Source organism: Exophiala aquamarina, assembly GCF_000709125.1.
Source record: "Exophiala aquamarina CBS 119918 chromosome Unknown aczIA-supercont1.4, whole genome shotgun sequence".
Classification (NCBI taxonomy): domain Eukaryota; kingdom Fungi; phylum Ascomycota; class Eurotiomycetes; order Chaetothyriales; family Herpotrichiellaceae; genus Exophiala; species Exophiala aquamarina.
The window spans coordinates 3,466,129-3,489,110 of NW_013550584.1; the positions used below are offsets into that span (position 1 = coordinate 3,466,129).

The window sequence follows — 22,982 nt, forward strand, 5'->3', positions numbered from 1 at the left end:
ATGGATTTCCTTCTCGGAGACTTCTGCTTGTCCTGCGACAGACAAACCAACGGCACAGCCTTCTGTTCTTCGGCATGCCGTCTTACACAACTCGACCACTTCACTCTGGGCTCTGAATCCACCCCATCGTCGTTCAGTGACACCCGGTCCTATTCTTCGGTCACACAGCGCCCTTCCCTGTCCGTGTCCCCAGGCTTCTACCTGCCCCCAGCGTACGACTTCTCTATCCACCGGACACCCTCATCGAATTCTCTCTCCATGTCTTTGACCTCAAGGCCTCACAGTCCAAAATTGTCTGAACAGGCCCAGAATGATCTCAAAGACTATGTGGGCTCCTTTGACCAAACCCGAACTTTACGACGAAGAGTCTCGATGCAAAGCAGCGAGGACACCAAGACCTCATCCAAAGCTTGAGCCATTGTTTCGTACCGGACTATGACCTTTCAAAAATCACCGATTTTAGTCTTTTAATTGTTTTTTATCTACATTGCATAGCCTTGAGGGTCACCAAAAAGCATTGGGGGCGTACTCTTTCTATGGACAGACAGCTACAAAAGACGGCGGGCCTATGGAAGCATGTGCTTGGAGAGTCGGGCATATTTGTCGAAGCATGAGCCCGATGGGAAAGATGAGCCTCACTTGGCCGTGCATCGTGGTGTTGACGAGTGACCGGGTCATTGCTGCTATACCACCATGTGACATTATGATACTGGGACTATTTGGTGTTGCAACTTATTTGGGTATGGAGCAATGAATGAGCGAGTTGAGCAAGCCAGCGAGCGATATTGGAAATTCTTGGGTGAATACCAGACACGGATTACGGGATTATGGGAAGGTGTGGGAATACTCTCCACGATGGGATCGGGACAACAGAACAGCACTACTCATTATTACACGTCTTCTTTCGTTTTGTTTGGCTTTCGTCATCAACCTCTTGATCCGTCAAGGCGGGTGTCATCTCATCCATCAATAGCATCGAGGCTATCTCATCACGATACCACTTTGACTGAAACATGTCAATTCATACAGGATTACAATACAAGTTTATTGCCTGTGGATTCGGAATCACTATTCTCTTGTCGTTCCACTCTGTCCACCGATCTTCGAGTCGTAGAGGCAGAACAAAGTAACAGTACAGGGTACAGTGCTGGCTACCCCGTACTTCGTACCTCCACTTTACTACTAAAGTTTCTCCACAAGTCGTTGCTTTTTTCTTCTTTGTTTTGCATCTACAGGGTGCCCCATTCACGAGCCCCAGTATCATTTTCCTTTAGACTCCAGGTAGATCCGGACTAGCCTGTGGAAGGCCACAGATACGGAGTACACAGATACAAAGTCATGATGTATTTGAATTTCTTGTTCTTTTTCGCTCTCCAGCTCCCATAGAACTACTTACTAAGATACAACAATCTCAGGTACAAGGTACAGGACGGGATCTAGAATCTATTACGCGCGCTCAGTATTCGGTACTTTGATATACAGGCTTTTGGGGGGGGGGGGAGGGGGATGTCATTAGTTCTGAGGCACCGAGGGAGGGAGGTCATCATGTTAGTCGAGTGTCACTTTTTCCCCAGGAAAATCCACTTTTTTCCACGGCCAACTCCCTGAGCTTGAGCACGGGTACGACTCAGTATTACGGAGAACGGAGTACATAATTTATCTAGGCACAAACTCAAGAGCTCCAAGGGCTTCTCGCGGGCAGCAGGCACAGAATGTGTGGATGAGACGTGCTGCAGCATCTCTTCAGATCCGACGCTTACGATACATGTCCGTCCTCTGCTGTGCTGGTGCATCCATCGAAATGCACAAAAGCATGGCTTCGGCAGGCACGGGACACTGGTGAAACCCTGCCCGTCCCACTACATGCTTGCATACATTATACATTCCACGGTGGCCGCAGGTTGGGTCAGGATCAGTGCTCCGGGCTCCCCCAAGATGATTCCTTCTTAGCGCCCATTGTGTCCCGTGTGCTTGGGCCACCTTCTGCCATTCACCAGTCTGTACGGAGTATCCGTACTCTGTATCAAAGAAAAACCCATGGGCGCAAAAAGCATCATCCAGAGTCCAGCGCTAGCACGACGGAATTGTGATTCGATCTGAACTGAACTCCGCCTGGGATTCTGGGGCCCAGGGGAGAAGAGGTAGAGGTCAAGAGACGCTTTCTACGGAGGACCACGGCAGCCGCCGTCGGATGGCTCTCTTGCGATCCTATTGCTAATTACTAAGTGCTCGTAGTAAGCTTAACATGATCTAAGGGCGTGCCGAGTGTCTTGATATTGGTCAAGGTTGTAAACTCCATAGTCGTACTTGGACGTTGCGTTGCGACCGCTGGAAGTCCGGGATTAGCATTGGCAATTAGTCCCCAAGGGACCTTTGCCCTGATTGTTTACAGGTTTCGGCTCTTTCTGCCTCAGTATGCCATCATCGCTCCCTGCGGCGCAAGCTGACCTCGTCCAAAAAGTACAGGTGGCCTACCGAAAGTGCGTGCTGACGTGAGGCCTTGCACCTCGAATCGAGATACAAGCTCCGTTCGAAAGTCGGTAGAGCCCGAGCTCGTGGGTATGTGTGCATCATGGGACGCCTTGCGCCTTATAAGGAGGTCTTTGTACCACACCACCGGTGATCAAGGAGGGCAGAGATAAAACTCCATCCACCTCCCTCCTGTGTGCAGTGTGGTAAGCAAGGTCCAGGGGTTACCGTACATCCGTCTGGCTTTATCTGTGTCTCGTGCCGGGACGGATGGACAAGGAAAACAGGGTACTTTCGACTCGCTTCTATAGGGTTAACAGGAGGCCTTCCTACCAAGTACCCAGGCGCAGTCATGAGGGTGGGATTGGACATCAGGTGACTTGTCAAAGCCGCCAGAACGCGAATACGCTCGCGTTGAATACCTAATCAACCGCATGACAGCTGCAGAACTTCCCATCCGAGATGGACCAGGTAATTATATTGCGTATGCGATTTCTTGTTGCCCACACGGCACTCATGTGTCTCTTCGCAACCTTGGCACTAGGTGGGACGAAATCGGGTAGACTGGTTCTCAATCCCAACCACCCTCATGTGACCAGGCTGCCAGGAGGGAGGGAGGCAAGGCGCAAGCAAAGGGCTCGACAGGACAGCGGCACAAAGGTACCTCATTCCTCCTACCGTGTTGAAGGGAGCCATGCAACTACTCCTGACGCCTGCTTGCTCTTCTTAGAGGGGGTGCTCGAGGGAGTTGGTCACGCCGCAGTCGAATTTCACCTCACGCCAATGGATTCTGGATAGGCACCGGCTTGCCCCCGCTGCAGGTCATCCTTTCTGTCAGGCTGAAGAGCGATCTTTTCTCCCAGATCCTCGGCTTTTCCCCTGACATAATTTCCCAGATGGCCCAGGCGGTAAGCGCCCATCCTCTGGTTCACTCCAGGGTTTCCTACCTGGAGCCTGTCTAAGGTGTCTCGGCTGGAGACAAAACCATGTGGCCTCTTGTGACACCTTGCCAACCCATGCGGGGTACGGAGGACTTGGTGTCACTCACTTTTCAAGAAAAGCCACCGTGTGTTTAGGCTGGTATTGAAAGCGCCAGAGCCCCCAAGGTGACCCGCGACCCGATTTTGAGATGGAGGCTCATCTGACCGCTGTCGACTTGCACATCAGGGTAAACGGCCAAGACCCTTTGTTTGCGTATGTGTGTGTGCGTGTGTGTCTACCCTGTCATTACCCCAGAAGCCCTCCCACTAGACTATCCGAACTCCGTGCTCACTGCGAAAGGACTCGAGTTGGTTCAATTAGACTGCGCCAAAAAAACATGTGTTTACCTAAGGGTATCCGTTCTTTGGTGGCCCCAAGCCAGAAGATGAATTACAATACCTACTCGTAGGCTAGTGCCGAAGCGATCCGATTGAACTCCCTCTTTTCTGACGATCTTGCACGCTCTGGGGATGGACGATGGAGACCGGAGCAGTCAACGCCCGGCTTTCTTTCCCCCTAAACCACTGGTTTGATGTGTTCGGCGGGGGCTTTTTCTGGGGTTGCGTTTCGCTAAGCGGGGTTGGATGCAGCTCCTCAGAGTGCTTACAGGTTTCCCCTGTTGTTCGCGATCTGCTAGTTGTGTTCTCCTCCGTACCATGCAGGCAATGGGGTGTTCCATGTCAATCTTATCCTTGGCTCTTCCCTCACGGCAGAGGAGGACTCCGAGGAATCCTTTTTTTAAGTACCCGTAGCTACCGACCACTACAACTCACTGTAGCTAGTGGCCATCATGCACCATGCGAGGTACTCTACCTATTTCATGTCGCCCGTGTGGCCGATTCAAACAAGGAGCGAGGTCGGCCCAGCAGATTAAACTCCTCCTGGCTGGGTCGGACATTCCTAAGGTCCGGTTCTTCGAACAAGGACGCCCTCCTTTTCTTTTGCTGCTGCTTGAGTGAGCGGTTGCATGGAACTTCGGACCGGCCGACATCAATACGATTGCGTCTGGGTGCACAGTTCTGAGCGGTTCGTCCGCCACAGCTCCTGGATTGATGGTGGTTGGCTGGACTCTGAATGCCAACCGAGTGTTCTCGCATTCTCGCACCATTCTACATATTAGGCTCACGGTTCCAGCTGGACTGTCGCCAACTCTAGATTCTGGAGTTGCAGCGCATCGAGATTGCATCTGATGGCCATGGCGCTTGCTCCGCAGATAGCACACGCTGCTCTTCTCAACCCTCGACTGTCGTTCAGATTTAGTCAATCAAAGAGTGTGCGATGCATACCAACCTAGCAGGGATGCGATCTGGGCGTGATTAGTGAGGTTCTTGCTCCATACAATTAATTCGAACCCCATTTCCAGCGCGAATTCGGTTCAGCCGACCAGATATGGCCATAGCCTCTTGGGTCTTCACCCAGGCTAGTCTGCCACCCCACCGACGCGAATGGCAAAACGCCATTCCCAATGCGTTTGCTGCTGCTGCTGTCCTCTGCACTTTGCGATCGCGATGCCGTGGGCTAGTCATTTTGAGACCCCACACTATGCCATAAAGGCGTTAGAAGAAGCCACGAAAAGGCAGAAAGAACCCCCTCAGACTACCTTGATTCAGCTCGGATGGTTCAAACACGGTAAGTCTCGTGCTGCTTTGGCGGGATCTGGATTGACAAAAAAGAAATGAGAGGGTGTAGTGGCTGTATACGCAGTATGGTGGTCACGTACGAGGCACACCCTCGCCGGACACGCCAGGCTTCATTTCGTTCACGAGCGAGCCTCTAGACCGCACGCTTTGCAACGCCTATGTAGGAGCTCGTCAAATCCTTCACCAACAACCGGGTGAAATTCGCCTATATCTTCAATGCGTCAACCAAACACCCACTCCGACCAGCCCTCAGCCTGGTTTCCCCACAGTTTCACGTCAATCTAACCCCCGTCTTAGTCGTAATCTCTGGGTGCTTGAACCGATCTCGCAGAGCCTTGCCCGGTCGCACCCCGTTTGCCTGACTTGATAACAGTGGGATTGGGTCCGTCCCTGCACTTTTGATCTAGAGAAATGACGTTTGGCATGTAGAGTCTTTGTTGATCAAGGCTTAGATTTAGGCATCAATACCGAGGCTCAGGCGAGTCCATGAGTCGGATGTTGACCACCGTTCTTCACCATGCATTGTTTCGTCGACTTATGTCGACTGATGATATCTATTGGAGGGCTAGTCACAAAGCGCTGCTCCCATGGTTCCTCGCCCGAAGTGAGTGACTCGGCAGCTGCGCCAAGATGGTTTCTACGGCCTCCATTGAAAGAACGACAACGTAGAGATCGTCTTACTGGCAATGATCCTCGTGGCCAAGACCTACTTCAGCATCTCAGAAGAACTTGAAATGTGCTAACGAAGAGCGATGGACATGCCACGATATCTTGCATTCATGTCAACTGCTCAACAATCAGCATCAATCCGGCCACAGGCTTGCTCGGCGAAAATCTCCCCGTCATTGGCTCATCAACTGCTAGCCATCAAGACGGCAAGAGGCAAGTTGTCCCCTGACGATGTTCTTGATGATTCCAAATGGGACATACACCTGGTAGTGCCACCAGAAAGGCACAGGATCGTTTATGCTGTATGAGTCATCTGTCCAAAGAAAGAGACGATTGACCAGCAGGACTAAATTCCTCGAAAAGGCCTTCGGCGTATTCCTCAACGTGAGCAGTCCTGTTAGAGGCCCAACTGCCAATCGAGACACCAGTTCGCCGAAGTTGTACACGCTGACAATCTTGGACTCTGGCATGAATGGATCCTCCAGTGCATCGTGGTGTGGATGTAATGACGTGAGGCCTTCCTCCTTCTTGCCTAGCGAACCGACTGGCTGCAGACATGCAAGATATGCCCGTGTCAGTTGAACCGATCCCGACATACCTTGAAATAGTAAGGTGTTTTTGTGGGCCTGGTTAGAAATCTCTACTGGTAGAATTGTTTTCACAACCCCAGTTACCGTCACCCAATCCTCAACGCAGAAATCAATGCCGAGATGAATGCTGAAGCCGGAGCCCTGGCTCTCTGCGAATGAAGAAACGAACCGAAGCATGGATTGGCTCAAGGCCGATTGCGGATCAAGCAGGTGGATGGATGAGTCCGCGGTTGAGAAGCTGGCTGCGAAGGCTTTGACTTGTCCATGGACGATGATTCCAAAGGTTGAGTATTTCTCCAATTCTCCAGTGTCTTGCTCCAGTCTCCAAGGTGAGCTCTGACTGATATCAATCCGTGATACCAAGTTGTAAGTCTGGCTGAGCGTACGCCTTGGTAAAGGAGTCCTCGCCCGGCAATGATTTGGTTCTTTCGGAGCATGAAGTAAGTACTTTCGTCGACCAAGGGATTTGTTTAGCACTTTGTGCAGTTCATCCCGTGATCTGACCTGGTGCACTTCTGGGACTGGGAGCCCAAGGCTGTGCATGTACGAGAGGAAGGTCTCACGAGTGGTAAAGCGAGAAGCGTTATCAGGGCTGAGAGCAAAACAACGGCACTTTGTTGTTTGCTCAATTTTTGCCTTGACTTGGGCTTCGAGGGAGGGGTTGGCACCAGTGGCACAGTTTACCCACAAGTCCACGCCCTCGTTTTCGATGGTTTCCGTCAAGCGTCTGACATACTCATTTGTCATCCCATCGGCCAAAGTCATGTTCAGCACGTAAAATTTGTGTACGGTCTTGGAGAAGCGAGGAGGAACGGGAATACCGCCAGGTTCACCGTCCACGCCTATAACATTGTGGCCGGTGTCATAAAAGGCCCTTGCCAAACATAAACCTTGGGGAGTGTTGATACCGCTTAGCAGGATGGTTTTGGGTTCAAACCCTGGGGTCTTTCTCAGACGGCGGCGAACAGAAGAACGGGGAAAGCAACAAAGATAGAAATAATTGGCGGCTAGGAGAAATGTTGAGATGGGTGCAAATGAGATAATTATGGCCACAAGGACAAGATTCTTGGTGACATTGCGCACAATCATGGCAGGTATCATGTTGAAGAAACAGCAATTATGGCCCGGGTGATTTCTTCTATCAGAATGGGTGAATAGAACGCGAATGTCAGCAGAGCATGTTTGATTTACTCGTCCATGGTGAAACTACCCAGGCACCCAGCTCAGTGAAAGTGCGATGATCAGTCACTGAAAAGAACAAATATATAATGTGTGCCTCTTTCCAGCGATGACGTTTGGAGTGTACCGTATGCAGTGCAGGGAAGTCACTGGCATCACGGTTCACAGTACGGAGTACGGAGGACCAAGGAAGGTGCTGGAGGCCCATATTAAGACCAACAATGACGAGGTCAGACCCGAGTGTCAATTGGTACAGGCGGTTCGTCGCTTGGAGGCTCCTTCCCAAGATCTGAGTTCTACTCGGCGGCTTCTCGGTTAGTGTTCTGCCCACGGCTTTTAACTGGAGCGCAAGGCGATACTAACGTTTTAAGCATTTAGTGGCGCTTCTCAGCTGCTCGTCAAGCGGGAAGACCATCCCGAATTTGATTGTCTGTGCCTCGAAACTTCCTCCAGGTCCTCCCAGGTCCACCAAGTCCCTCCAATGGTGATGGTGTCTGCCGCCTTCGAGAAACCGTGCCCAGCTGAGCGACGCGCAAGAATCACCAGGTTGCCCAGGAATTACTGTTTGACATCTGTACCCACCCGGCTCAGGCTTTTTACTGTTGTCCCTGATATCATCGTTTTTCCTTTCGGTAACTGCGCATCCATCATCTCGTTCACTCCTTGAGCTTCGGCAGTATTGCCAGCAGCGACAATCATACTCTTGGTTCTGTGACGCGGAGCGACGCGATACCCGTGTCCCTTGCGGTGTCTTCAGCCATGGCGCATCAAGGTCAAGCCGCTGACTATTACAGTACTAATTACCAACACCAGAATATGGGTGGTGTTCCATCTGAGCAGGCTGGCTATCAATCCTATCCTCCTCCATCAACCGCGCCGCCTCCCCAGCAGTATCAGCAGCATCAACCGCCGCCGCCGCAGCCATATCAATATCAGCAACCGAACGAACCCAAGTATAACCAGCAACCTCCGACCTATGGTCAGAACTTCACTCCACCTCGGGATAATAAGCAGACCTTTCAGGAAACTTTCAAGATCCAAAAGCCCAAATACAACGATATATGGGCAGGTCTACTGGTAAGCAACAAGCGCATGTATCCGTGTGTTGTGTTCCGCGGGCGCTCTGGATTAACCCACTATAGTTCATCGCAACCTTCCTTGGATTTGTCGCGGTCTCAGGTCTCACGCTTTACCGGTATTCCAGGTACCACTCGTTCAATGGTGGAGGAATATATGATTCGAGGAATGACTTCTCCTTGGACACAAACACTGTAGTCCTGTTCATCTTCGTGATAGCGGTCGGCTTCGTTGTGTCGTGGGCATATTTCCTAGCATGCCGCGCCTTCACAAAGCAATTCGTGTGGATAACTGGAATTCTCAACTGTGTCCTGGCAGTCGGAACAGCTGCCTATTACTTGTATCTTCGACTTTGGGCTGCTGGAATAGTCTTTGCCATCTTTGCCATCTTCGCCATCTTCTGCTTCATCAGCTGGATCCCCAGGATCCCTTTCACTGTCGTCATGATGCAACAAACCATGGACATTGCTCGCATGAAGAAAGTACATGTCTTTCTCATCAGTCTGATCGGCGGCATCATCAGCGTCGCGTTAAGCGCTTGGTTCTCAATCACCCTAGTCGCCGTCTATGTTTCCTACATGCCAGGCAACTCCGATAGCAATGCAAATCCGGCCTGTGCAAGCGGCGGCTGTTCGAGCGGGAAAGTCATCGGGATAGTCGTGTTTGTGACGTTCGCTGGATACTGGATCTCAGAATGGCTCAAAGCCACTATCCATACAACTGTTGCCGGCACATATGGAAGTTGGTATTTCTGCGCGAGGAAACCGGGGGGCATTCCCAGAGGTGCCACAGCCGGAGCTCTAAGGCGTGCGACAACCTACTCATTTGGGTCCCTTTCACTCGGCAGCCTTCTGGTTGCATTGATCAACATGCTTCGTCAAGCCTGCAGCATTGCTCAACAACAAGAATCTACAGACGGCAACATCATTGGCACCATCATGTTTTGTGTCCTGGGATGCCTCATCTCAATGCTGCAATGGTTAGTCGAATTCATTAACCGGTATGCATTCTGTCATATTGCACTCTATGGAAAGGCATACATTGCTGCCGCAAAAGATACGTGGAAGATGATGAAGGATCGAGGTTTCGATGCAATGGCTACTGATTGCTTGGTTGGTCCCGTCATTTCGATGGGTGCATTGTTCGTTGCCTACCTCACTGCCTTACTGGCATACCTGTATCTGGAATTCACCAAGCCGGCATACAATGATGGCCGGACATTCACACCAGTCATTATGGCGTTCGCCTTCCTGATTGGCCTTCAAATCTGCAAGGTGTTCATGACGCCCGTTCTGTCAGGGGTCGAGACGATCTTCGTCGCCATGGCCTGGGATCCTCAGGTCCTCATGACTGATCATCCTGAATTCTTTGATCGATTGGTGCATGTGTATCCTCGAGTTCAGCAAATGATCCAAACGGCCTAGGACCGAGTATTGTCGTACTATCATTTTGCTGGTTTGGTTGGATCTACTACAGGACTCGGCTGTCCGTCCCTGTTGATGGTAGGTCGTTTTACGAGACCGTCGCGGGGCTGTGGCGCCTTGATTTGGGGTTAGCGCAAATATTCTTCTTTTGTATAGACACTTTTCATCCAACCTTTAGTGAATGTTTCCAAGCTTTTCAAGCCTTGAAAATGTGGCCTCTCTCATAAGTCGGCATGCGAACTTTCCACGCACACTCCGTCCACCACCCCGTCCACTCTCGGCGTGCACTATGACTCATTGGGTGGGGAGCCCTGCCAGGCCTCACCAGTGACTGCAGGCGTCCAGACCGCTACTCATCACGTGGCACTCCATCTCAACCACCACCTGTTTTGCGAAGTAGCAGGTGCCTTAGCTCTCGTCTGCAATGATTGAGACGGCACCAATTCCAATCACAATCTCGTGTCCTTTGAGGCGTCGAGATGATTGACCATCGCAAGGTCGGACCATTGCCTGGCATTTTGGGCAGCTTTTGATCACGGGTCCGTCCGGAAGGGTCTGGGTAGGACACGGACTGACTGCGAAGATTCCGACAGATTGCACATGTCTGTGACGTGTTGTGTCGTTACGTAGATATTCAGACTCAGTACCGCCTATCGAACCACCGGCCCTGCCCAGATCCTGAATGGTCAGGCGGACAGAGCTCGACAACACCAAGCCAATGTCTATTGTTCAACCATGTGCTGGCTTCGAGAGTTTCAACCAGTATCCCTGGTGCCTGCGATGGATCTTGGGACTCCGAGTGGCAACCGAAGCTACGTGTGAGTGCACCTCTTTCCCGAAAGGCCGTTCGTTGCCTCATCATGGCCGTCAAGACATCGGGGCAAAACTGCCTGATCCTGGGGTATGTCCAAAGCTCATGGGTACTTTGCGCCGGCGATCCCGCTCAGCGCTGTTCTTTTCCTTGATTGTCTAGGGCGGCACTCTGGAAGCCTGAAGCCTGAAGCCTGAAGCCTTGCCCGCACGGCCAGACAAAGGGTTAGATCAAGATGCCGCCTAGCGTCCGATAAGTAAGTGCCAAATGTCAACAAATCAGCCACTTAGCATATCCCGAGATCTTCCTCAAGCGGATCTTTGCACATCATTGCACAGCTGTTTTGAACATGTCGCTGAGCTGGAAGGCGCAAATGGTGCCTATGACCCAATGAAGTCGCAAACTATCCTCGACGGCCCATGGCTAGCTGACACCTGTTTAAACCCATTCTTTCCAGCAGCAGTGCATATGACTGGGAATTACATGCGCCTGCGCTTTACCTTCGCAACTGCAAGGATCTTTCTGGAGGTACCTCTGCCCAAGCGAGCAGTCCGGAGACCCTATGGCGTAATCCAGTCATTTTGCCGAATATCTTGAAAGAGCTGTCCGGAGGGAAAGTTTACAGATAGCATGGCAACTCGCACCAAAGCCACAACGCAGTATGCAACGAGCACGTCGTCAGCTTCCTCTCTCCCGCCTTTCATGTGGAGAAATTCGCTTCCTGATCAGTGATCATCCCCATACAGCCGCGTCAACACCCGCCTTAACACCCATTGAACGCATGATCTTGGGCCGTGAAATGAGGCGTAGTCATCAAACTAGGGAGTTCTTCCAACCAAAACAATGTCTTTTCTGACGTTCAAATTATGAGATGGTGAGTATTGTGTATGACATCCTCCACAGCCAATGCCTCGAGCAGAGGATGAATCCGCTGCAACAAGTTACCCCTCGAATTGTTTTACAAGAGCAGAAAAGGCTATGTATGCTTGTGTGCTTGTGTGCTTGTATGCTTGTATACGTCACTAGTTCCAGTTAGACTCACTAAGTATCGCTCGGACAATGTAACGCGTTCTGGCCCTGGACTGGGATCTGGCGTCAGCCACCCCCAACAAGCTCACCATCAAATGCCCGATGTGAACACTTCGCAACGATGATGCAGTCTGGCTACGTAATACAGTAATTGGCATATTGCTTTATACATATTGTAGACCGCTTTGTCGAACATTTATTGCATTTATTGTGCAGAGCAGCTCCGTGATAGCCGCAGCGTGGCGACTGGGGCGTCGCAAACATGCAGCTAAGATATGTAAGCAAGGATTGTCGGAAGTGGCTGCATATCTTCCACAACTGTACGACCACGACCGAACGTCCTCGACATCAGACGATGAAGCTGGGTGACTATGGCTCAATGCTTTGAAACGTTGCTGATGTGCGGAACATCAGCGTTCCGATCCTGATGGAGTACATATTCCCCGTGTTTACGACGTCCTCAGGATGTCCCCAGGTATTGGTGAACACCCGCCTGCGGACGAACTGCGCCTCATTTCCTCTGACAAGAGGGGCTCTAAGTTCTTAGGTGCTGCATTCCAAATCCCAGAGCTCTGCCGAGTCGACCACAAATAGCTGGAACGTCATCTGTAAGACTTCCCATCTTGATTACGCCTCGGTGTACTCGCGCGAGGCATCTCGACGTGGCGGAATCCATGTCCTAGCTATTCTTGGGTGGTACTTCGCACCCGATGATGGGGGCTAGAGGGATGTTCCTTTTCCGCCGTCCCGCCTGGTTGATGCCTGAATTTCCAGCCAACCTAAGCTGAGCTGCGGATCGTATTCCTGGAGGACTAGTATCCAGACCCAAATCAGCTTCGGAGGAAGATAATAACATGAAACACAAGCAGGGGTTGATCAGGCACAATGCACGTTGTTGGTGCTGAAGTGCCTATGGCTCTATGGGTCCGTTGGCTCGCTGATGCTGCGGCGCTGCGGTGCATTAAGAAATCGCAAGCCAAGGCCCAACCTTACACCGGAACCCTGGTGGCACTTCTGCTCATTTTCACTTAGTACAAACTGAAGGATGCGTTCCTTTTGGTGGCTTTGGAAACCCGCAAAACCGGTCGTGCCATCCATCCACGGACGTGGCCCCATATCTTTTCTAGGCGAGGAGCGACCCTGTCCACCCAATAAGTGTCGAGTGACTCACGGGCTCATGGGGGTCTTGTGGCCTAGAGGACGCGGCAGGCGCTGATCATGTGTGCCTTGGCGGAAGCGCACGAGAAGAGGGCTCATCCAGCACGAGGTCCTCTCGACCTGCTAGACACTTGGTTCTTGTCCATGCTCGGACCAAGTCAATTGGGTACCTCCCTAGAGTCATGTAGGCTTCCAACTCACTTCCTGTTTGGTGTCAGGCAGAAGGCCCCCGTCGGTCCGTCATTCCCAAAGTATATATCCATCTAGACTAGCACTCAATGGCAATGGATATGTGCTCGACCTTCTGGCGTTTTGACTCGCCTCATGTGGCGTCGTGACTGCCTGCTCGTGCTCGACTACGATCTGGCTATCATCTTCTGTGGCTTATCTTCGACTGGGAGGCTGCCCAGCCGGTCTGATGAGTCTTTCTCCGTCAACAGTGAAGACCTGCTCTTACACAGCCTTGCCTTAGTTCAGGCATCCCTGTAGACCAGCACCTGACTAAATATCCACCTGCCTGCCCCAGGAAAAGAAGTGTCTCTATTCTACTCTCTCCCTTCAACATACTAGAAAGCCTTAACCTCGTATATCGGTCCCAGTCCCATCGGTGACTCGGCTCGAATTCAGAGCGGCCGCCCCCTCATCATCCATCCCAATATCTACCACTACAATGATCGTACGGAACAACGACTATCCATTTTCACCACCCAGTGAAAGTGATCTAGCATCTACACACGCATCGCCAGAGACCAAGACGTCGCATATCACCATGGCGGACGACGAGGACGCGCCATCACTGATCAATACGAAATTCAACCGAGTGCAAAGTGCCGTGCGACGGGCCCGTTCGCCTCCCCGCAACGAACACAATCAAATGTACTGCGACCATGTCAACTGCACGGGAAAGAACCAGACATTCAAGCGAGTCTGCGAATGGAACAAGCATATGGACCGCCACGAGCGGCCGTACAAGTGTCGCGAAGCCGGCTGTGAGCTCAACCCAGGGTTTACCTACTCAGGCGGCCTCCTCAGGCATCAGCGCGAGGTGCACAAGATGCACCTGTCGACGAAGCAGCCATTATACTGCCCCTTCCCCAATTGCAACCGGAGTTCCGGAACGGGGTTTACGAGGAAGGAGAATCTTGAGGAGCATAAGCGTCGTCGCCACCTGGAGGAGATGTCGGATCGAGCCTCGTCGTCACGTCGAGGCTCCTCAAATCCTCCTCCAGCCACGCTCTTGAGTCAGCACCAGCAGGCAGGGGAGGGAGAGCCGCAGTTCAAACGAAGACGAATCTCCTCGACGGCGACGATAGACGACCCTCCCCAGTATCGTGCTCATCACCATCGCCGGCTGGAGCCTGGAAACACCGCTACTGGGACGGCCATCAATTCGATTCCCTCTGGCTCCTCGGTGGCGATGGATGCGTCTGGACCTGTGGCCGTGCTACCCGAGAGCGAACTGGTGCGGTGGCTCCGAGCAGAGATCCAGCGCAAAGATGAAATCATCGTCCGCCACGCCACAGAGCTGCACAGGCTGCAGAACCTCCTCCGCGCCTTGCCACCCCAGACCGTCTACGGTGTCAACGTCATGCAACCGAGGCTGCAGTCTGGAGGAGGCACTGGATGAAAGTTGGAGCTAAACGAGACAACCAGAAAACAAGAGAAATACGAACAACCAAAACAAACCACGCAAGGAAGTAAAGCCAATGACTTAAACGACATGATACGGATGCATGGCGTCATTTTTAGACATAGGCGCGCGGCGTTAAGACTGGACAGAACTTGAACCGGACCCGAAGCGATGCGACAGCAATTCCCGCCGCTCTCCATCTATCAACCCCACTCCCCTCTCTCAGTGTTTTCTTATGTCTTGATGAATTTGTTTTTATTATTATTATTATTATTATGACCATGGGAGTCAGGCAGGGCCGGGAACAGGCAGGGGGAGGGGGTTTTCAGCGCGGGCGCCAAGTCACGACATCAACAACAACAACAACAACAACAACAGGCTGCTATTCATGACAATTCTCCTACGTTTACCACCCATGTACTTAAGAATCGATCACTCACTTACTCATTCATCTAAATGGCAAAGGAACAAACTTGTATGTACCTGATACTGTGTCAAGAAAGGACAGGAGGCGGAGGAAGGAACTCCACTATAGTATCATGACAAGACTGCCGCGGGCCAATTGCCGGGCAGGACGCAAAGACAATTATGACTCCTTGATCGCTTGTTTCGTTTTCCTTGCCTCGTTCTCGCTTCCTTTGCGACGCACAGGCACAGGCACAGGCACAGGCAGACAGGCAGCAAGAATTCTTTGACTCGTTGTACTTAGAGAGGTGTGCCTACAGCCGATTGCGATGACGGAGATAGGACGAGGAGGAAAAAGAGTTTCAGACCAAGGTGGCAATCGGGCCGCTTTGGGTCAAGTATACGAGGGAGAGGCGAGATTCAAGCGCACCGGCTGCGGGTTTTGCGTGTAAAGAGCGGGAGAAATCAAGACATCGCTTGTACATAATACCCACGTACGCGTACTCCGTATCCCTCGTTGGCCCATTCGATGGCTACCTCACCTCACGAGGTATGTACCTTCTCGCCGCCTGCGGCGAATAAAGTGTGAGAAGGCTCCCCTCGGGGGTGGTGGTTTTCGCCACCCAATCGTTGCGTCTGGAAGGTCCGAGATCCCCAACTCTCTCTATCCGGCTTGGCGTGGATAAATCCTCGTAACTTGGCCAAAATGACGCGTTTTGCATTGTCATGTGACGACCTTCTTGCTAAGGCAAGGCGCAGCAAGCGGGAGGCCCCTTACATGGTGCTGCAATGTACAACCAATCTTTACGAGTATATGCTGCCCTTGCCTTTCTGGCGTTTACAGTAGGCGTGCGTAAACATCTCTGCTGCCCGTGTTTCCTCAAAGTTTCACATTGCCATTCCGTGCTCGTGCCAGTCACCGCGACTCATCGAAATGGCTGGATGGCCTTGCCTGAGCGCCGGACGCCTTTCCTCGTAAATCGCCCAGCAGGAGGCTCACGCGACCATCTTCTGACCCTTTGTTGGGCCATGGCGATTGTGAATTTGTGGCTGTGCGTGCCAGATGGTGTACTCTGTCTCTCTCAGCGCAGAAGAGGAAGAGGGTGCTGGGTTGCCAACTCGGAGCAGCTTTCCTTTCTCTCGTGGTCGCTTCATTGGGCCCGTGTCAGTGACTTGTTCCCTTTCCATCTAAACATGTTATTTGTGAGACACGCTCCGTTTCCCTTGGTTTCAAGCTGGTATGGTCGTTAATCGAACAATCTCGGACAGGCGTGGTGGCTTTCCTTCTCTTCGCCATTCTGATTTGAAAGCATCAATCGTGGACCCGGATTCGCCCAGTGAGTTCGGGAAAAGCGTGCAGAAATTGGCGACTGACGCTCCAGTTTCCGTAGTCACTGATATGCTCGATGAACTTGGCCGCTAGCTTTCTGGTGTTCGTCACGGGATCTTGCTCGATGGCGGCGTTCTGGTCGAATGGCCAGTTGACCGACCACGTGTCCTTTCTGACAAATGATAGCCAGTCACGCATGTGGTATATTAGGGCATCTCGTAGAGGACCCCTAGTCAGGTTTGATCAGAACTGAATCGTAATTCTACCAACTGAGTTCGGCGGTGGGGGAAACTTACAAGGGCAGCATTTCAATTGCGCCAATATGAGGAATCATCCGTTGAGAAGGTGTCGGCTTCATGATGTCTGGCAGTTTTGCATAATTCTCTTGCGTGGGCGCTAATAGCCACTTTTTGAAGACGAGGTCAGTCCGCATTCACTACCTTTCCTAGTAAGAATACAATCTAGCTTACCCGCATCATGCATGTGAGCAAGTATGCCGTCGCAATACGTACAGAATCATCCAATACTGCAAGAGCTCGACAAACTTCACATGCCCAAGAAGCGCAGTCGAACTTATCGGTCTCAGCACGGGCCCGGAAGAACAATTCCAAAGAGAAGTCGCCGCCAGTTCCCAGGACCTCCGAGGGGGTGTGTCCTGTCGCTAGCATGTGTCTTGCGCCCTCGACGTAATTGCTATACATATTACTGAGCAGTGAATCATCGGGAATAATTAATGGAAGAACGAGATGAATCGGTATCCTAAGTCTGGTCATTTGAGCTTCCTGGGCGACACTCAAGTCCCAGACGTAGGCCACTGGAGGTTTCGACGGTGGTATGCCAGTAAAGTCAACATAGGGTGTGATAGGAGATTGTAAAGATGGTGGCCACGGGTGCGATGCCTTCAGTGATGGAAGAGGTCCAGTGTGAGATGCTGGTGATTGGAATCCCGAGGAACTGGCCCAGGACAAGAAATCTGTGCTGCCAACGACAGAGCGTCGTTGAAAAGGACCATTGTGTGCGTTCTAATAGTAGACGCGTCAGCCAATACCCAATCTCTTCGTTTACGCAAGTAATCAAGCAAGTGGAAGTTCCGGACGCGTTAGCAGCTCCCATCCAGTACGAGGATATGTTCACTGCTCAGCTGAGAAACCCTGTGTCAGTGCCATGAGGCCTAGACATACCTGTTGTTGTTCTAGAGACCAGGCCGACTCTGAACGGACATGTAAGGCGGGGTGCCATATTGAGCGCTCCGCATTTGACGCAGCAACCACACCTCGACCAAAGCCATCAAGTGAATACTGCGCAGCAGCATAGCCGGCATCATAGTGGGCTCTGCCATCGTTTGATGCCAAGACTTGGTGAAGTAGCTGCTCACCATCGGATTGGGGCAAGACCTTTAGCTTGGATACGAGAGCTGATATCTCTCCTGCTGACTCCAACCCCTGGCTTTTTCCAAACCAGGAGGAACCTCCACTACCCGAAACATCTTGTTCGCTCACATGATTTTCACTGCCGTCAGGGAATACATCTCTAGCGGTCTGGCTTTGCACTCCGCTTGAGCCATCTACCGGTTCACTCGGCGGTGACGGCATTTCCTGTGTACTATTGTGCAAGATTGACATGTTGTCGCTGTCATCTTCGAGATTTCCAGGCCAATGTTGCACTGCATCGATGACATCTTGATTGGATGCTCCACTTCGAACATATTCAAGAAGAGTTTCGAATCGGAGTGATGATTCGTCGCGGATGCAATCGATCAATTTGTCCAGGGTTTCCTGGAATGACTTGGACTCGTCGACTGTCCGTTGAAGAGCTGCGCGCCGCCGCATATCAAGCGTCAGGTCTATCACACATTCGGTTCCAAGTGATTGGCAAAGTTGGCAAGGAGGAGGTCCTCCAGTACATTTTGTTTTGCGCTTCTTGCATGCCTCACATGCTGCTGATATTCGAGCACTGGACTGCCGTTTTCGCGTGGTCGAGGCTTTGGATGGTTGCCCCTCTTCGACCGGCTTAATCGGCCGACTTTTCCCAGACGACGGCATTTTTGCAGCCTTGGTGGCATTTTACTAAAAAGTCATGTAGCCATGGAACGCTACAAATATCAATTACACACGTTTAAACTGTCTGGGGTGCTTGTTTGAGTGTGGCGTGAGTCGGCGACTCGATGGGCATGAGAGAAGTATGTGGAGGATAAAGGAAGTGCTTGTCTGGAAAGCCATCCACCTGAAGTGTAAAGAACGCACGCCGCTGAGTGCGAGGCATGGGAGGGGGAACCAACCTGGGGTGGGACTTGGGAGACGAGACTCGAGATTTGAGACTCACTCAGATGGCCTTACTTATGCCCCTCCGCTGAGGCCGTGGCTCCCAGAACCAACTAGAGGAACAGATCTCCGGTGCACTCTGATTGGTTGATCCGAAGCATATCCCAAGATTGATGGTTGTCGAGACCCCAGCAAGAGCGGAACAGTTTTCCTCATCAGTTGATTGGCGAGCCTTCGTCGACTTTGCCCACATGTGCCCTACGATTTCTTTGTCACAAAAATCACAGAATATCCTGAGCGATGATGTGCAATCCACTTGTGGGAAGCATGGAAGACCTGCCAATACAGTCTGTCGTGCAATCAACGACTGTTCCCAGATACTCTTAACAATTGGGCTCATCTCGCTGTCAAGTCCTCGCTTAAGACTCGCTCCCGGACATTCCAATATGCATTACAGTATGGCTATTCGATAGTATTGCAAATATCACCGTGTGCTTCCATACATAGAGGCATGAAGACATAACTAGCAGCGTTCGCCAACGGGGCCCACTTGGCTCGGGGCAGCAGTCCACCGGAATCTCAAATGCTGTATTTAGGATTTGCGCCTTTAACCAGAGCCAGACTGCGATAACATCGTATGTAACGGTCTTTGTTGTCAGATACATGATCATCTAGTAGAAGCCATCAACACGTCATCAACTGAAATAGATCTTTGGGACCGGCCCCCAATCTCGCGCATATCGAATCACTAAGATGTCGGGGAATAAGAGGGCAGAGGGGACTCTTTCATCGCCACCTATGTCGTTAAAGGGCCTTTTGGCGGTAGTTGATCCGGATTGCGGAGCCACAATCCGGTGCGTTCGCCACTGTATGTCCAGTATCCCTTGAGGATTCTGTTCAGCGTGAATTCCAAGGATTCGCGGACTCCTTCTATCTGCACATCTTTCATGTGCAGTTCTCGGAGGACACCCACACTAGTCAATGCTGCAACATGGTGGGCGATTAGTCTCCACGAGGTTTCACATTCATTCCAAGGATCGTTAATATCGAGGTGACTACCTGCAGCTATGATCTCGTCATGCAAGATTGTACTGCCGGCATCTGGGCATAGTTTGAGTGACAACTTTTGAAGACGGGTCATTTTTTGTATGCATTTGAGAACCTCATCGACGTGATTATAAAAAGGGAATATCGCCACATATTGGAAAGCTGTCAAGCTTGCGAACAATGAATCCCCTGAAGTCGAGCCGCTTGGGGACAGTGCAGAAAGCAAGGATGGAGTTCTTCTGAAAAAGTACTCGTACGTGGTGTATGCCAGTACACTCGATCCTTCGTTGACAGTCAAGCTTGTCCATGGACGAGCATCGAGAAAGTTGGGGAGATCTTCATAGTCGATTTTATCCCTCGTAGATTCGGGCGACTGATCAAAACAAAGAATCTGATATGGTATGTCAAAAGCCCAGGCATCTGTGCTCCATGCAGAGACCGCAGTAAGTTCGGCGAGTATATGTGGTGCAGCAATTATGCTCAAGCGAGTGGTGGGCACCTCATTGAGCAGTCGAGCCCACCATGCAGGGTGAACGTGGTTATAGTGGCCTGAAACCACGGCCACGATACTAGATACTCGCTGTTGCAGGTCATTCTGCCCCAGGAAGGTTATAAAGTCGCTCAGGCTGACAGGATCCAAGATAACGTGTTTGAACAAAAAGGGCAATGTGAGGGAACGGAGTAACCGGCTCAAAGACGAGAGACTCTTAAGTGCCGTTCTCCGCGGTTCGGTCTCTGAAAATTGCATCTGAAATTCATCTTTTGGCCGCTCCAAGACAGGCTTCTGGAGTAAGTTGTCATCGAAGGGACTGGGAGTATCAAGAAATGAGATGATTCGCGACAGAACCTCGTTTGGGAGTTCGAGAAACTCCATGTTGAACCAGAACTGGCGATGGGCTGCAAGTCCGCTTCTGAAACTTGTTGTTTCTTGTTTATCAAGCGGTTCAATGTAGGCTATCTGGGAGGATCGAGAAAGTGGTATACATGTCGAAAGGGTCACGATTCGAAGATGAATTTTATGTCTAGAGAGACTTGCGCGAGGTCGTTTGGTCCTTTGTATGAGGGTAGTCAAAACGTCATGCAGTCCGTCGAATCACTTATGTCTGAGTGAACTGCCTCCGAGATTCAGAAATGAGAGTCTATGGCTGAGGCTGCCACTGGGATGCCTAGCATCGCCACAAAATGTCTCAGAACGTTCGCACCCACGAGGGACGGGGCGCGGGATGGCGGGGTAAAACGCAGTTGTGCTGTCCTCATTGGACCGAGGCAACAGCGATGGGTGGCGTCCGAGTCGCGTCTACGGAATTACCCCTCTTTGACGCCCGCTCCCAAGACGAGCTTCTGCCGCTGCAAGCACACACCACCCTATCAACGCATTCCTCCCACTGCGCACGAAGCCCTGCAGAAAGCAGTAGCTCCAGTCATGAATTGGCAGACTTATGAGTGCCCTTGTACACTGGCATCGCTCTGTAGCGTCCGTTTAAGTTTCAGTCCACATGGCCTCGTCAATGCTGTGGAGATCGAGTGCAAATTTGCAAAACGAGGGGTACGGGCACTTGCATATGTTCTACGAGTGTATTTCTTGTCCTTCCCCATAACTGCTCAGCTGTCTCCTTGATCTCCTTGACCGTGGACAAGAAGGTTGGACAGCTCTATTTCTCGGTCTGAAGCACATCGACCCCCTCCTGTTGCCCGGATTGTCGCACTTCGTGAAACACTACTCCAGCATGTCGCCTCGTCACTGTCAGCCCCCTTTCCGCGCTGAGCACCTGGGCTCACTCCTGCGCACCTCGAAATTACTCGACACGCGTCATGCGTGGGAAGCAGGTAAGGAAACAGAAGAGGGTCTCAGGAAGGTCGAAGACACGGACGTGCAGGACATTGTGAAGACACAGCTAGACTTGGGCTTCCACGGCATTACCGATGGCGAGTACCGTCGCCATATGTTCTGGGGCTCCTTCTGGCCCGGTCTCGAAGGCATGACTGAGATTGCGACCCCAGATCCAGATCTGTTCAGGATGTACATCCCAGATATCGCTGCATTCACGGAAGAGGGCTATAAGCCTGGCGAGACGGTTCTGTGCACCGGCAAGATCAAGCACAAGGGCAGCACATATACTGATCAATTCGACTACCTAAAGGGCTTAGTACCCGAGTCCAAGTGGAAGGACTTAAAGTTGACGCTTGCGGCCCCGAACTGGTACCATCTTAGATACAAGGAGGGCAAGGCATATCCCAAGGATGTTTATAAGAACGACGATGAATACTTTGCCGACATTGCAAAGGCATACCAGGAGGAATTGAAAATTCTATACGAGCACGGATTGAGAAACGTGCAATTTGATGATCCCAACCTTGCGTGTTAGTTACACTTAAGAAAAAGCCCTCCCTTTCCTGATAGCCAGCGATTCAGATCCCTCAAGCTAATCATATCTCTCACCGTCTAGACTTCTGCTCAGAGGCAATGATCACCGGTTGGGAGAAGGACCCGTTGAACAAATACTCGACCGACGAGCTCCTAGTTAAATACATTGATCTTTACAACGCTTGCGTGGCCAAGATCCCCGCTAACATGCACGTTGGCGTCCACCTCTGTCGAGGCAATTTCGTCAACTCACGACATTTCTCCGAAGGCGGCTACGACCGGATTGCGACCATCCTCTTCCAGAAACTCAACATGCACACCTACTATCTCGAGTACGACACCGCTCGGGCCGGCGGCTTTGAGCCATTGCAATATCTTCCTAAGGATAAGAATGTGATCCTGGGCGTCGTGACCAGCAAGTTCCCCAAAATGGAGGATGAGGCTGAGATGGTTGGACGAGTCAAGGAGGCAGCGAAATGGATGGCCAAGGGGACTGGGGAATCTGAAGAGGAGGCTTTGAAGCGGTGCGGTGTCAGTCCTCAGTGTGGCTTTGCCAGCCATAGCAGTGGGAATGCAGTCAAGCATGATGACATGATCAATAAGTTGAAGCTGGTGAGGAAACTTGCAGACAGTATCTGGCCTGGAGAGCCTTGAGCAGTAGTTTAGGACTGGAAAGGCGAAAGACATGAACATGATAATGGTTCATGTCCTTCTCGATCACCCGAGGAGGTTTGGTGAGTTGGAAGCTAAAGCATTCCACAGCGTGGCTGCCTGTAGCACGGACGCTAGGAATATCACATGTGTCAATGCGAAGTGGAAAAGGCGATTTAAAAAATGAGTGAAATGATAAAGGATTCACGCCAAATCCAATTAGAAGAAACCTCTAGGCTCATAGGAAACTATTATTGTTATTGTTA

At 51.4% G+C, this 22,982-nt stretch overlaps 7 protein-coding genes across 7 annotated transcripts; 4 read left to right on the plus strand and 3 right to left on the minus strand.

Moving 5' to 3' along the window:
• Window positions 1-414, plus strand: A1O9_06351 (uncharacterized protein; the record flags this gene model as incomplete). The annotated part of the gene is made up of 1 exon (XM_013405561.1): window positions 1-414. One exon carries the CDS (start codon window positions 1-3, stop codon window positions 412-414), a length of 414 nt encoding a protein of 137 aa, XP_013261015.1.
• Window positions 415-5,950: 5,536 nt separating this feature from the next.
• A1O9_06352 (uncharacterized protein) lies at window positions 5,951-7,450 on the minus strand (the record flags this gene model as incomplete). The annotated part of the gene is made up of 1 exon (XM_013405562.1): window positions 5,951-7,450. One exon carries the CDS (start codon window positions 7,448-7,450, stop codon window positions 5,951-5,953), a length of 1,500 nt encoding a protein of 499 aa, XP_013261016.1.
• An 894-nt stretch (window positions 7,451-8,344) lies between these two features.
• A1O9_06353 (uncharacterized protein) lies at window positions 8,345-10,029 on the plus strand (the record flags this gene model as incomplete). Its single annotated transcript, XM_013405563.1, has 2 exons — window positions 8,345-8,605; window positions 8,671-10,029. 2 exons carry the CDS (start codon window positions 8,345-8,347, stop codon window positions 10,027-10,029), a joined length of 1,620 nt encoding a protein of 539 aa, XP_013261017.1.
• Window positions 10,030-13,796: 3,767 nt separating this feature from the next.
• A1O9_06354 (uncharacterized protein) lies at window positions 13,797-14,654 on the plus strand (the record flags this gene model as incomplete). Its single annotated transcript, XM_013405564.1, has 1 exon — window positions 13,797-14,654. The coding sequence occupies one exon, from the start codon at window positions 13,797-13,799 to the stop codon at window positions 14,652-14,654; it is 858 nt and encodes a 285-aa protein (XP_013261018.1).
• A 1,720-nt stretch (window positions 14,655-16,374) lies between these two features.
• On the minus strand, window positions 16,375-18,434 carry A1O9_06355 (uncharacterized protein; the record flags this gene model as incomplete). The annotated part of the gene is made up of 4 exons (XM_013405565.1): window positions 16,375-16,621; window positions 16,689-16,798; window positions 16,863-17,414; window positions 17,574-18,434. The coding sequence occupies 4 exons, from the start codon at window positions 18,432-18,434 to the stop codon at window positions 16,375-16,377; spliced, it is 1,770 nt and encodes a 589-aa protein (XP_013261019.1).
• Window positions 18,435-19,449: 1,015 nt separating this feature from the next.
• A1O9_06356 (uncharacterized protein) lies at window positions 19,450-20,574 on the minus strand (the record flags this gene model as incomplete). The annotated part of the gene is made up of 1 exon (XM_013405566.1): window positions 19,450-20,574. One exon carries the CDS (start codon window positions 20,572-20,574, stop codon window positions 19,450-19,452), a length of 1,125 nt encoding a protein of 374 aa, XP_013261020.1.
• An 853-nt stretch (window positions 20,575-21,427) lies between these two features.
• On the plus strand, window positions 21,428-22,719 carry A1O9_06357 (uncharacterized protein; the record flags this gene model as incomplete). Its single annotated transcript, XM_013405567.1, has 2 exons — window positions 21,428-22,061; window positions 22,148-22,719. The coding sequence occupies 2 exons, from the start codon at window positions 21,428-21,430 to the stop codon at window positions 22,717-22,719; spliced, it is 1,206 nt and encodes a 401-aa protein (XP_013261021.1).
• Window positions 22,720-22,982: the final 263 nt, after the last annotated feature.